The sequence below is a fragment of the Agelaius phoeniceus genome, chromosome 1 (assembly GCF_051311805.1).
Source record: "Agelaius phoeniceus isolate bAgePho1 chromosome 1, bAgePho1.hap1, whole genome shotgun sequence".
NCBI lineage: Eukaryota > Metazoa > Chordata > Aves > Passeriformes > Icteridae > Agelaius > Agelaius phoeniceus.
The window spans coordinates 119610314-119623059 of record NC_135265.1 but is presented as its reverse complement, the minus strand read 5'-3'; the positions used below and the strand labels follow the sequence as shown (position 1 = coordinate 119623059).

At 34.9% G+C, this 12746-nt stretch overlaps 1 protein-coding gene across 11 annotated transcripts in view; it reads right to left on the bottom strand.

Moving 5' to 3' along the window:
• Positions 1-12746, bottom strand: part of CSPP1 (centrosome and spindle pole associated protein 1) — a 63597-nt gene that overhangs the window by 46897 nt on the left and 3954 nt on the right. For 8 of the 11 annotated variants that reach the window (XM_077186273.1, XM_077186287.1, XM_077186258.1 and 5 more), the window contains exons 2-7: positions 11746-11849; positions 11089-11185; positions 6864-6964; positions 6147-6170; positions 3628-3708; positions 637-738 (exon numbers count right to left, since the gene is read on the bottom strand). In XM_077186273.1, the coding sequence (XP_077042388.1) occupies positions 637-738; positions 3628-3708; positions 6147-6170; positions 6864-6964; positions 11089-11185; positions 11746-11847 (507 nt within the window). In that variant the 5' untranslated portion in view covers positions 11848-11849. The remainder of the gene's footprint in view (positions 1-636; positions 739-3627; positions 3709-6146; positions 6171-6863; positions 6965-11088; positions 11186-11745; positions 11850-12746) is intronic. The other 3 variants (XM_077186269.1, XM_077186290.1, XM_077186278.1) reach the window with 2 other exon arrangements.

The window sequence follows — 12746 nt, the reverse complement described above, 5'->3', positions numbered from 1 at the left end:
ATTTACCTATTAACTGTCTTTAACTCAATCTATACTATTTCTCACTTTCACTCTTTTGATTTTCTCCCCCTTCCAACAGAGGAGGGTCTGTATGTGTGTGTGTGTGTGTGTTTGTGTTCCTAGCTGCTTACTGCCATACAAATCAAAGGCCTCAGCTCAGAACTGGACTAGACTATGTCTAGTTCACTTTCAGCAGTAAAGACTTCTTGATTTTTATTCACAAATGTACAGCTCCATATTCTGTACGGCTGCTACACTTGCCTGGCTTTCTACATGACAGAGGAAAAAAGCATCTACAAACAAAAGCTAAGGAACACTATGTGGAGTTCAGTATTTTGTTCAAGTAGATAGCTTTTTGGATATCACTTTTATCATCAAAAACAACCCAGGGATTTGCTTCAGACACAGAAAGCATCAGAATAATGAAAGCATTTGCTTCAGAATAATGCAAATGAAAGCATCCTTCTACCAGACAGACATGATGGAAGCAGGAACCAGAAACTGCACCATGTGAATTGTAACCAGGACTTGCTTAGATGCATAAATAAAAATGCAGCCTAATTGAACAACATTGTTTGTGTATTTTGTCTGACTTTGTATGTCTGAGTCAATGATAAAACTATAAAATTAAATTACCTCTCTGTTTTTCTTCCCTAATTTCCTTAGCCTTTCATTCCATTCTTCTTTATCCCTGAGATATTGATTGTACTCCTTGTTTCTTTCAAGCCGTAATCTCTCCTAAAATAGGCATTGAAAAGGGCATCATAATTTTGCATTTTTAGTAGCTTTTAACCTCATAGAACTGCAGTACTAAATGAATAAATGCAAACTGTGTGTTTGCCCTGCCTCCCCCCTTCACATTCTTTGTGATGTACAAGAAAGGCTTGAATTACTTTGAGGTTTTAGTTAATTTTCTCTTGGCATAGCACTTTCTCTTAATCTGAAATCTGTAAGCAGAAGTCAGCTTCTTGGGCACAAAGTCTAATCCTCAGAGACACTACTGTGTATCAAGGTCCATCTATAAAACCAGGTAGGTTTCCTCCTGTTAAGCCTATTCCAAAGTTTACCAAAGCCTCACTCCAACAATTAGGAATCACCTTCTAATTTCCAATCTGAATGTATTTACAGCTGATTTTCAAACACACAATTTCTTTCTTTAACATTAGTTGTGACTTTCCCCTCCTCACAATTAATACAGGATAACAAATCTGAGTGTAGATAAGATGTATCAATTCCAATTTGAACTGTCAAATTCAAACAAGCAGTTAAATGGACTGCAAAAAGTCAAAAGTGTGAAGAATGCAAGGAAAATCAAGAAAAACAGGATCTATGCTTGTCGTCCTAGCTGCTTTTGCAAACATGGTAACATTTATAATCAGCTTTCTCAGGTCTAAAAATGTACATGAATTGTACACCAACAGCCTGATAATATAATATGAAATATATTATGAAATATAATATGAAAAGTCTCCAGACAAAGAAAATTCTAATTTGTATTTTTTCTTGATTTCCCTGTTTAGAGCATGGGGTGTCTCTTATACAACTTCATTCCAACAATCATATAAAAGAAAAAGAGAATTATACTACAATATTATGAATGAGGCTCTTTTCCACTGCAGCATTTTCCAATAATAAAGCAAAAGTATTTACAAAATCTGAGCATCACACATAAATTTACTTTCTCATGAACAAATTTAAAATAAAAATAATTTATATCTCAACCACCACATAAATACCAGATTGCTAGAAATTTCACAGATTACACTAATCCTCTCCAAAACTGTTTCATTTTTTTGGGGTTTTTTCCAAGGGAAAAAAAAGTTTTCTGTAGGTTTTGTAACAGCAACAATATAAAGCATGCAGACAGCCACAAAAGCTGCACTGTCTTTAACAGATGGCAAAACACTCAGCAGAAAATTCAATATGCTATGTGACTGCACATTTGACCTAATAAAGCAAACCAAAATGCAAATGTTAACCTCTCAATATTCTGCCCAGAGGCCAACTGATTAACAGGGCACAGTGTGACATCTCCTGGCAGCTTTTAGGTTGTGCAAGAGCAGCAAATAGATGGCTAAAAAGGGTGCAACACACCTGCACAGAGCTGATATAAGCCTATCAATGGTAAGACATGTTTCCAGTACAAATACACCTTTAGTTTCCACAGAATAATCAAACATACTTTCTTTTTCACTGTTCCAGCACACATACTTGCAAAGGTTAATCCAAAGTTCATGAGAACCTGCAGCTAACATAAACTCAGAACCCATGCCTGCTGCCCCTGAGGAGTCCTTTCCCTCTTCCTGGGTGTTTCATTCTTGCTGCCTCCTTTTTACATTTGTATAACTTGGAGTTTAGGGCTTTTTCATAAAAGCAATTTTCACTTTGAGTTCTCACCTGGCTCCTCGTACAGCCAAAGCAAGAGCACCAGCGGGGCAAAAGTTTCAGTACAAGGGTAAGGCCAACCCATGCCACAGCAGAAGTCTTGCACCAGACTGCAGTGACAGCACAGCCCCAAACACTGACCAACAGTGCAACTTGAAGGCAACAAAGTTAAGAACAAAATCAAAAACCAACACAACTTCCAAAAGTGCAAATGTGTCGGGATCGGTGGAAGAACGGCAGCACACAATATGCGTGAACAACAAATCTCAAAGTTTATTGATAGCTCACACATATTTGTATTGGTGTTAATGAAGCTTATACATATTGCAAAGCTGAGCTCATTATTGGTTAAAACACACATGAATCAACCACACCTACTTCTATGCTCTAATGATTATTTTGTTTCTATGTTTACATTCCTGTGGCTATTCTACCTAGGCTATCTTCATTTTTCTGGCAAAAGATTTTCTCCCCCATCTTCATGTTGCAGCAAAGGTCACCATGACCCTTGTCAGTGATTGGACACTGACTACTTAATCCCCAGCTTGTTTCCCCTATCCTTATCCAACGGTATCACATCAAAGTGGCCTTTCTCAGCTAGCCAATTATCCACAAAGCTCTCCACACAAATGTCTGGTCCTCCTCCAGCAACACAGGTTATCTTATTGCCTCGAATCTCTGCAGTGCAATGACCAATCTTAACAACCAAACGGTAGTATTTGTCACCAAAAAAAAATTAATAAATTGTTGATAAATTACAATGTTTCTTCTAATTCAACTTCATGGATCAATTTACAAGCAAACACAAGAAAGAAACTGGGACTATAAGGCCAACAGCATGCAGGCAGGAGATCAGAGCAATAATGATTACTGAACAAAACTCAAGAGCAATCACTAGAGGTTTTGAACAGATCAAGTGCTATAAAAGTGTGGATCAGAGGTAGCAAACCTCAAACTAGTATCAGTATACAATTTTGTCTACATAATAAAAACCAAATATCTAAAGCTTATGAATACAGGTAACCTAGGTTCAAATTTTTTTAAAAAAATTGAAGGAACAGACTTTTCTGAGAATTATTACTATTTGCCACCTCCAAAAACATTCATTTGTGTAAGAAAAAAAAGAAAAAACCCAACCAAACAAAAAAAACTTAAGTAGAAATATTTTTCCTGTAATAGTTTGAACATCCAGGTACATTTTCAAGTTATACTCCATTTAATTAATTTCCTTAATATATTTACCTTGGCAGATCTTCGCTCATCAATAGGAAGAGATAATCCCTGAGTATATGGATCTACTTCATCAGTAGTCAGATAATTTTTCTACATTAAACAAAAAATATAAAAACATTCAATACATTTTAAAATACCAAATCTTAACTCATTAATGAGTTGTTATGTATTATATTTTCTGAAGTAATTTGAGCAATTTGATGAAATAAGGACTGAAGACAACTTTCACATTCTGAAAATGTAGGATGTTCTTGGAACACATAAATGAAGTGAAGTCAAGGAATGCAGGAAGTAAATGTGTTTGTCAAGTTTTAAGCTTGAGTCTGAAAGTGTTTGTCACTTCTTCCATGTTAAACTATTTCCAGTATTATGTAAGTTAGTCTCCATATTAAAAAACCCTATTTTTATTCAAAGAAACCCCACTCAGTTCTTCTGTAGCATAAGCGTCTGTACAAAAATAAAAGGAATCTTCCAAGACACTTCCTTACTCAAGACAAAAAATTGCTTTTTCTAACAGCAGAAAACATATGTCTACCTCTTATTTGGACAGATGGAATTCATGCTAACAGAAGCACACCTCTATCTCAACAGTGTTTTCCACATCAGCAGTGCCCAAACTTTCCAGGATAAAGACCCACCACCAAATCTGGTCATTGCTTATGGAAATCAGCCACTTCCAGAGCAGAACTTCCCATCAAAACCAGTATGTTATTCTTCCACAAAGATCCCTGGGCTGCAGCTTGGGACCTGGGCAGTGCAGCAAGTCACAGTACCAGCTCTTCAAACCAAATAACAGTGCTGATGCAGGCTGTTAGAGTCCAGGTCTAGAGGATTTGTCATACATCACTCCTTTATTAAAAGCATACCCAGGCCATTTCCAGTCAATCATATGTTTTACAAATCTGATTAATAAAAAGGCCATCTATTTGTGTGTCAGGAGCTGAAGAGGGGGATGGTGAGATACAGTATTTCATCAAAGTATTTCACCAGCATTGTTTCCTTTCCTTATCTATGTTGCAATGTGGCCTAAATGCTTAGAGGCATGTCAAGAAGTAAGAGCTCTACCTGCTCCAGGTAGAGAATCCACATCCTTATAAATGATATTTCAAACTAGGCATTAAAAGATTTAAGGAATTTAATAATCATGCAAAGATATTCAAGCTCCAAGACAACTAGATTTATATGGAAAACCAAGGTATTTCTATTAGAAACAGTAAATCAATTGCAATCCTCATTATTAAGAAATTCTTTGCATGCATTTTGAAGACATCTCTAGAGAATACCTCTGATCTTGCAAATATCTTTTCCAAAATCAGAACCTGATATGGAAGCTGCATTTTTCTACATAAGCAAGACTAAGCAAGTTATTAACAAAAAAAATATCACTGTGAAAACTGCTAAAAGTTTCACCAGTTTTCTTTACGTGGGAAAAAGAAATTAGATTGCTATCTTAATTCTTCCTCAGTCCTTACCAGTTTAATATAGCTAACATGCACTAGACCAAACACATAAACAAAAAGGCCTTGTAAGCCATGAAGTCCAGTTGAGAATAAAACACTAGAAGTTAATGTAAAAATTATATTATTTGGGTGCTTTGGTGATAATTATGAAACATTAAGTTTTAACATGATATTCTAACTTTGAAAATAATCTGAAGTTTTAAATTAAACAAGAAACAAGAATTATATAAGGATGATTTTGGTTAGAGGTTAAGAAGACAGTTGCTATTGCTATTAAAGAATTCTAGAGCATGCTAATATAGAAAATTTGTATCATATGCATGTTATTCAAAACCCCAGAAAAAAACAGCAGACTGGGTTTCTACCACATTACCTCCTGGTCCTTCACTGATGTTGCTCAATCTGAACAATTTGGATGGACAGCATTCAATCTCCAAATTATAGATACACAAAAGTATAAAAATATTTTTAAATTAAAATTAATGAAAGAAAGCTTGTGAAAATAACAGCAGAGGTGTTATTTTTTCCTCATAATGTTTGTTTGCATTCTTGCATTCTGGCCAGTGGGTGCTAAATAAATGGTTCTACTGCTCCCCTGAGCACCACTGATGAGTGCAGACAGGGAAGAAAAAAGCCCTGACTCTGGTTGTGATGACATATTTAATATTTATAGAAGTTACTATTTTATTCTAACTTTATAAAATATATATACCAAGAAAAAATCCCCAAACTCTTACTACCTACATAACTAATAATCCTTGAAGCAAATGTCTACTAAAGTAAAAACTATCATAGAGCCAGCATTAGACAGCAACAATGGCAACTGCATAGGGAAAAGGAAATCAACAAGTGTTTTAAAAACTTATGAATGGAAAATTATGTATGTAAGTAATCATTTTGCAAAAAGCAAGCAATGCTGTTAGTCACAGCTAATCACCACAGCATGCATAAATGCACAAAGCACAAATAAATGTAATGATTTTTTAAATTCCAAGAGCATAAAGTTTTCAAACAAAGCAAAAAGCAACTAATTTTAAGGAAAAGAAAATAATATTAAAGGCACCCTACCTTTCTTTTTGCCTGTGAAATTCCCTAAAAATCAGGGAAAAGATACTATTCAAAAGGAGTCTTTGAGTCAAAAATATTTGACTTAATAAAAGACACTTCCTTTCTTAAAGCAAATCCATTCATTCATTTTAAGAACTAAATACACTGGTAAACAGTATTTTCATAAAACAGAAATTATTTGGTTCCTTATTTTTTCTGATTCATGCAGAGCATCTCCAGAATATTCCCAAGATGATGATATTTCATACATATCATTTCAATTTTAAATTTATTGTGACATTTAGTAAATCATGTTATGCAGAACATCAAAGGTTTTTCTTTCTAAAATTGAAAAGAACCTGTCAAATGGAGTCACACTAAGTACTTCTTACCCCAATTAGAGACCATAGAATACATAAGTACTTCAGGAAGTAACAGCTTTTAAATTCTTAAGGAAAAAAACCAAGGGAGAAGCAATAAATAAATGAAATACAAAGTCATATACTAAATAATATGTAGTCACATGGCAATGAGATCTGTAGAAGCCTAAAATACATTAACAAAACATTTTGAAATTGCTTTCACTCAAGTCTTCAAAATCAGCCATCACTCATAATGAATACCTCCTTAAAAATTTTTCTACAGATATTAATTTTCATTCAATTAAATGACAGAATAATTTTAAGAGATTCACTAAAGTCAAGCAACCAGAGACAACCAAAAAAAAAAATCTTTTACCTGAGAAAGATATCGCCGGTAATCTTGCCGAAGCTCCTCTTTGAGTTTATGTTTTTTTCGTTCATATTCTTCTCCAAGAGGCAGACTCAAGCCATAGTCACCTGAAAGTTTAACATCATTAAATATCATTGTTTACTATTCTGCATCAATACAAAGCAAAAGCTACGTCTGGATTTTTATTAGACGCAAACAATAAAAAAAGAATTAAAAAAAAGGATTAACCATAGGACCAGTAATTAAATGACAGCTAAAAATAAACCACCTTCTCTGTATGAGTAGTTGGGTGAAAAGCATAGAAAAATAGACTGGTATTTGGATGGTTTTCCTCTCATCCTTTCAGTTTTCCTTCCCATTACAAAAAAAAAAAAAAAACAAAAACAACAACATAAGCTGAATTTGTTTGAATATTGTACATATTTCTTTTGCCAATGTACCAAAGTTTCCAAAGAAATCTCCTTCAACAAGTGAGCTTCTAAATTATTCTGATATTTTAAGCTGTGTTAAGCTGTGTTTACCACACAATTGAAAACATACTTCCCAAATGAAAGCACAAGCTGTTTGTTTAGGATGTGAAAAATTTGTTTGCTTCTACATAACTAAAGAGAATCTTACCATATGATAAAAATAATAATCATTTTTCTTTCCACCTCAGTAGACCCAAAACACATTAGTACTTTTCTGAGATTACTCATTGCAGCTCAGGTCTCATTGCAGCTGCACTCGTAAAATATAATAAAATAAAATGCTATGCAAGATGTTTGCTGTTCCCAAAATGCATTTCAAAGTACTTTATATTAAATATTCCCTATCCCAGCAGCCCTTCTCTGCAGTCACTTTCACCACTCTCCACAGAGTAGTGAATTCCACAAAATCACACAACTAATGAAAAAGATTACAACTGGGAGTGAGTGTGTGTACTATTATTATTTCATATTGTTTCTCTAAAAGCATTTCTACATCTCATGATCTATGCAAAATTAGTAGCAAGGAGTAAAAGGGAAGAGAGGAAATTCAAGACTTATTATTAGATCAGTCCTGATTTATTGCAGGGTAGTTTGTTTGGCCTGGCTCAAGATACATTCTGATTTGTTCTATCCTCATGAGCCAGGAAAACAGTGTGACAGGGAAGAAGTGGCAAACAGGAGTCAGCCTGATATTCAGAACCAAAGGACCCAATACCTGATTAAATATCTCCTATGCTATTCTAAAGCAGCCTGCAGAGTCCAACCATTAACCAAAATCTGCACAGGAACTTCTTCCCCAACCTGCAAGTTCCTTTTCTCCTAATTTTGCACATAAAGTAAGTGTGAGTTCCATTTAAAAAAATAATACCATTTCAAACTTCAGAAAAGAGGTTATAAAGCAGAATAGAATACAGAAGAAGAAATAGTTTGTTTCAGCTTTGCTCTTGCCTTTTATTTTATGCCTAATTACCATTGAATTAATTCTAGAAAACCAAGAAAAAGATAAAAAGCAACTAACAAGTTGGAGGAAAGATTAATTCAGTGATTTCATAGATGCCACTGAAATTCAGTACCAAAAATAAAGGAGAAAAGGAGTGAGAATCCAGTACTTTGATTCAAATATGTGAAGTGTTCAAAAAGGTGGTTTAAAATTAATTTTGTTAGAAAGAACTTTTTCCACCAGAAAAGCACTGAGATAAAAATTATGGGCAGTGATCTGGGGGATATTTGAAAACAACCCATTTCAAAAACTTACTCTGAGAGAGCCTAGCAGAGCAAAATCACTCCAGTTCACATACATTCAACCTAATTTCATGCAAACTTTTTCTGAATTCTTCTGACAGAATAAGAGATATACCTTCTTTTTAATTGGTTTTTTTTTTACTTTTGTTTATTCTGTATTTGTTGCATCTATTTGCCATTTCACATCCATTAACCACAAATAATCACACTGACAATGATTGGTTTTAAATGTTACAATTTTAAATGCATTTTTACAAAAACATTTCCACGTATGTAATGTTGAGAAATAACTGCAACTTTATTCAGTCTGAACCTCAATATTACTGCTAGAACTATAAAATATACTTCATAACTACCAAGGAACAAGTCCTATCTGATTTAATCCACAGGAAATTACAGTGCTTTAAAGCAGAGCAAGCCAGTAATATCAGCAACCATCCATTTCAGCACCCAAATGATTATTATAGAAAGTGCTGGGCTTGCCTGGGGTAGTTAATTTTCTTCATAGTAGCTGGTATGGGGCTGTGGTTTGGATTTGTGCAGGAAGCAGTGTTGATAACACAGGGATATTTCAGTTACTACTCACTCACACTTCCTGCTTCTCACCTACCATGGAGGGGACTGGGGACACACAAGGAGTTGGGAGGGGACATGGCTGGGACAGCTGACCCCAGAGCACAGGGATATTCCATTCCAAATGGCATCATGAAGGCTAGGAGGGAGGTTGGTGGGATCTGCTGCTCAATGACCTGGGCACCAGTTGGTGGTGAGCAATTGTTTCACATTTGCATCACCTGTCCTTCTTGAATTCTACTTCTTTCTCTTTGTTATTTTCCTTTTCATTACTTTCTTTTTTCAATTATTAAACTGGTTTTATTTCAGCCCATGAGTTTTTTCACTTTCACTCTTTCAGTTCTCTGCCCCCACCCTGCTGGTGCAGAGTCAGTGAGTGGCTGTGCTCAGTTGCCAGTTGGAATTAAACCACAACATGGCAACTCCTACTTTTCTTTTCATTTAAGATCACCTGAATGCCCCTTATCTGTAATACTTCATTGTCTTAGTATATTCAGGTGTCAACAGTTAGGTCAAATTCACAGTAACAAACACAACATGACATGCAATTATAGCTCTCCAACAAGAAACAAAACTATTTTAATATTAATAAAGCTTTACTGTCTGCCACAGCCAGTGGGATACTACCTTTTGTGTTCTGTTTTCTGTATCATATGTTTTCTCAGTCAAAAAAAGAATTACCAACACCAGGAATAACCTGCTGAACCAAATAAAACTGCCAAAAATATGTGATAGATACCTTTTCAAATGCTGCCCTCTAACCAAGTTTATCCATTATCACTTCTGGAGGCAAGGAATATTCAATTATCATTTCAAGTACTTTTAAGTGAAGTTTTCCTCTAAAGGTCTTTGAGCAGCTTGCCTTGCTGATGGCTGGAAGTTCTATTTATAGAACATCCCTATAAAAACCATGGTTTTATTTATGCAGCTAAGACCAGTTCAGACCCACAGATTGACAAGCTCAAGCTCCATCCCACTGGAAGCTGCAGAATTACACCAGAATTACAGTAGGCACAGTATGAATATTAATGAGGTAACAGCCCAAAGTGTACACACATGAAAGAGTTAATTATCAACAAGAAATAGGGTGCAGAAAAGCTCTAAACTCTCAGGACAAATCTGAGCTACACAAGTGCAGCTAGAAAAAACAGCAGTGCCTACAGAAGACAAGCAAGAAAAATGAAGAACACTATCACACATTTCCAATCAAATGTCCCAAAGAACACAGAGAAAAGAAGAAAAAGGACAATATATAAAGAAAACAGATATTAAGCTGGTAGCCACATCAAAATAAATCTAACTATTTCACCTGGTTAAGATTTCAATCAAAATTAAGTACTTGTTTTTTCCTTGCACAAGGAATAACTACATTGTAACAAAATTACAAAAGCAATAGGAACAGTTTAAACTGCCTGAAAGACACTATTTAAAAGAAAAATTAGTTCAACTGTGTGCATCTTAGCCAAGTTGGACTAGGACTCCTAAGAGGCTGAAAGAAAGAGGCCCTGCTTCCCTGGAATGTACTCTTTTGCAGTAAAGTCCAGATGAAAAATGGAATTTCAAAGATTTTGCTCCACCCAAATACAAGAGGAAAGGACACATCACCTATCAAGGACTGGCAAGCAAGTTTTTTGGGTTGTTCTTTTTTTTTTTTTTCCTTAATTTGGGGTATTTTTAATGGCCCTACCTTGCAAGAACTAGACAGCTTTTGGCATATTTCCCACCCAAAAAAAAAAAAAAAAAAAAAAAAAAAAAAATCCTAACTACAAAAAAAATCCCATACAACGCCAAGACTTTTGGAAGACTGAAGAATTATTATGCACTTGAATTACAATGATCATCCTAATCATTAAAGACACAAAGCAGTAATACCCTTCTAAAAATTGTCAAAGGTAATTAAATGCTACTTAAATATACAAGACATAATAAAAAAAAATATACTATACCTGAAGGATAGTTCTGTTGACTATTTGGAGGTATATTTTCTTTAGCCATGGAGATTAACATCTTGCTAGTTTCAGAAAGCTTCTCTGATTCCTTATTCTGAAAACAAAACAAAAAGCCTTACTGCATCACAAAGTAGAGGAAATATCACATAAATGAACAACATTTGTAATGTAATTATTAGCATTGGAGAACAGACAGGTTGATAGTAATGCTGGATTGACACATTAAAATTACTATGATAAGAACTTTTTTTTTTTTTTTGTTATTTGCCTTTTATATTTCATAGTATTTGGAACAGAAATTTTGAGGATATTTATACCTTCCATTCCCACTCCAACATCCAAGCTCTGGGGTGGGCAGAGGACAGGTCCCTGCTAATCAGCTTCCCTAGGGAGGGGTGAAGGAGTTATAAAAGCCATGTACAAAACTTCTCTCACAAAACACAAATCTTACCGTGTATGCCTGGTGGAAAACAGGTTTTTAAAAATCCACATAAAGATACAAAGTACTCAAGTAGGAAATTACTTTGAATAGATAAATCTTTAATACATTCTTTAACAACAAATACAGTTTTAAGAGCACAGTAAAAACAAGCTTCAGTCAAGACTTTGGCAACAGAAGTATTTAAATTCAGGAAAGCTTTTTAATACTCTTACCCTCATTTCCATGTAAGGTGGACCATTTTCAAGTTCTGCCTTATCTTGTGCCAACTTGGCCTTCTGGTCTTCAATAAATTTTTCTAAATCATCTGCCATCATTTCTAGGTTACAGAAAAGATGTAGAATGTGGCATTTACATGAGAGCCTCAAAAATGTAAAGCTCAATTATTGTTGCTTAAGACAGCAGTTAAAAATAATCAAATTTCTCCCTCAGAACGACGAGCCTTAAGATATTTGCTGGGTCAACAAAACAACTGACTTGGGAAACCCATCCATGGAGGAGCTACTTGAAGTTTCACCAGAGAGAAAATTCAGAGATTCCAGATGACAAGACTGAAGATACTTCTCTAATCTTTTTTCCCTAACATGGTTGAAATATTTGGGGTTGGTTGTTTTAACTGCAAGTCTACCAATGACCCTTCACCACACACTAGCACAAGCTTACTCCTAGTGAGCTATAAAATCAAAATTAGAAAACACAGAAAAGTAAACATGGGATGAAGGATGAAGGAATCATTAGAAAAATGTACAAAAAGTGCAAAACACATGCACAGTCTAAAATAAGGACCAAATCCCACAATTAATTCTTTGCTTAACTTACTATCATGAGATGAAATTGCTAAGAAAATTATGAACCTCAAATCACTCCATGCAGCTTAAGCAAAAGGATTGTTTATGCAGGTTCCTGGAAAATCCCATCATATCCAGTATCTAAATGAAGACAGCAGGTTTTTTTGAGGCTAATTCAGTATCTTTATGTGATTGAAGTAAACAAGAGGCCAGTGATAAAGGTATATTAGAAAACCGTTTCAGGAAGAGGATTGAAGAACTTAAAAACAACAGCAACAAAAAAACCCCAAACCACCCCCTCAAGAATAATAAGGTGACCCACAGGTAAACATAAAAATAATGTGTCCAGAGAGACTGGGATAGATTCTCAGTAGAAACAAAATGGAAATAAAAAATGCACAAATTCTATAAGATAAGGTGAAGTAACT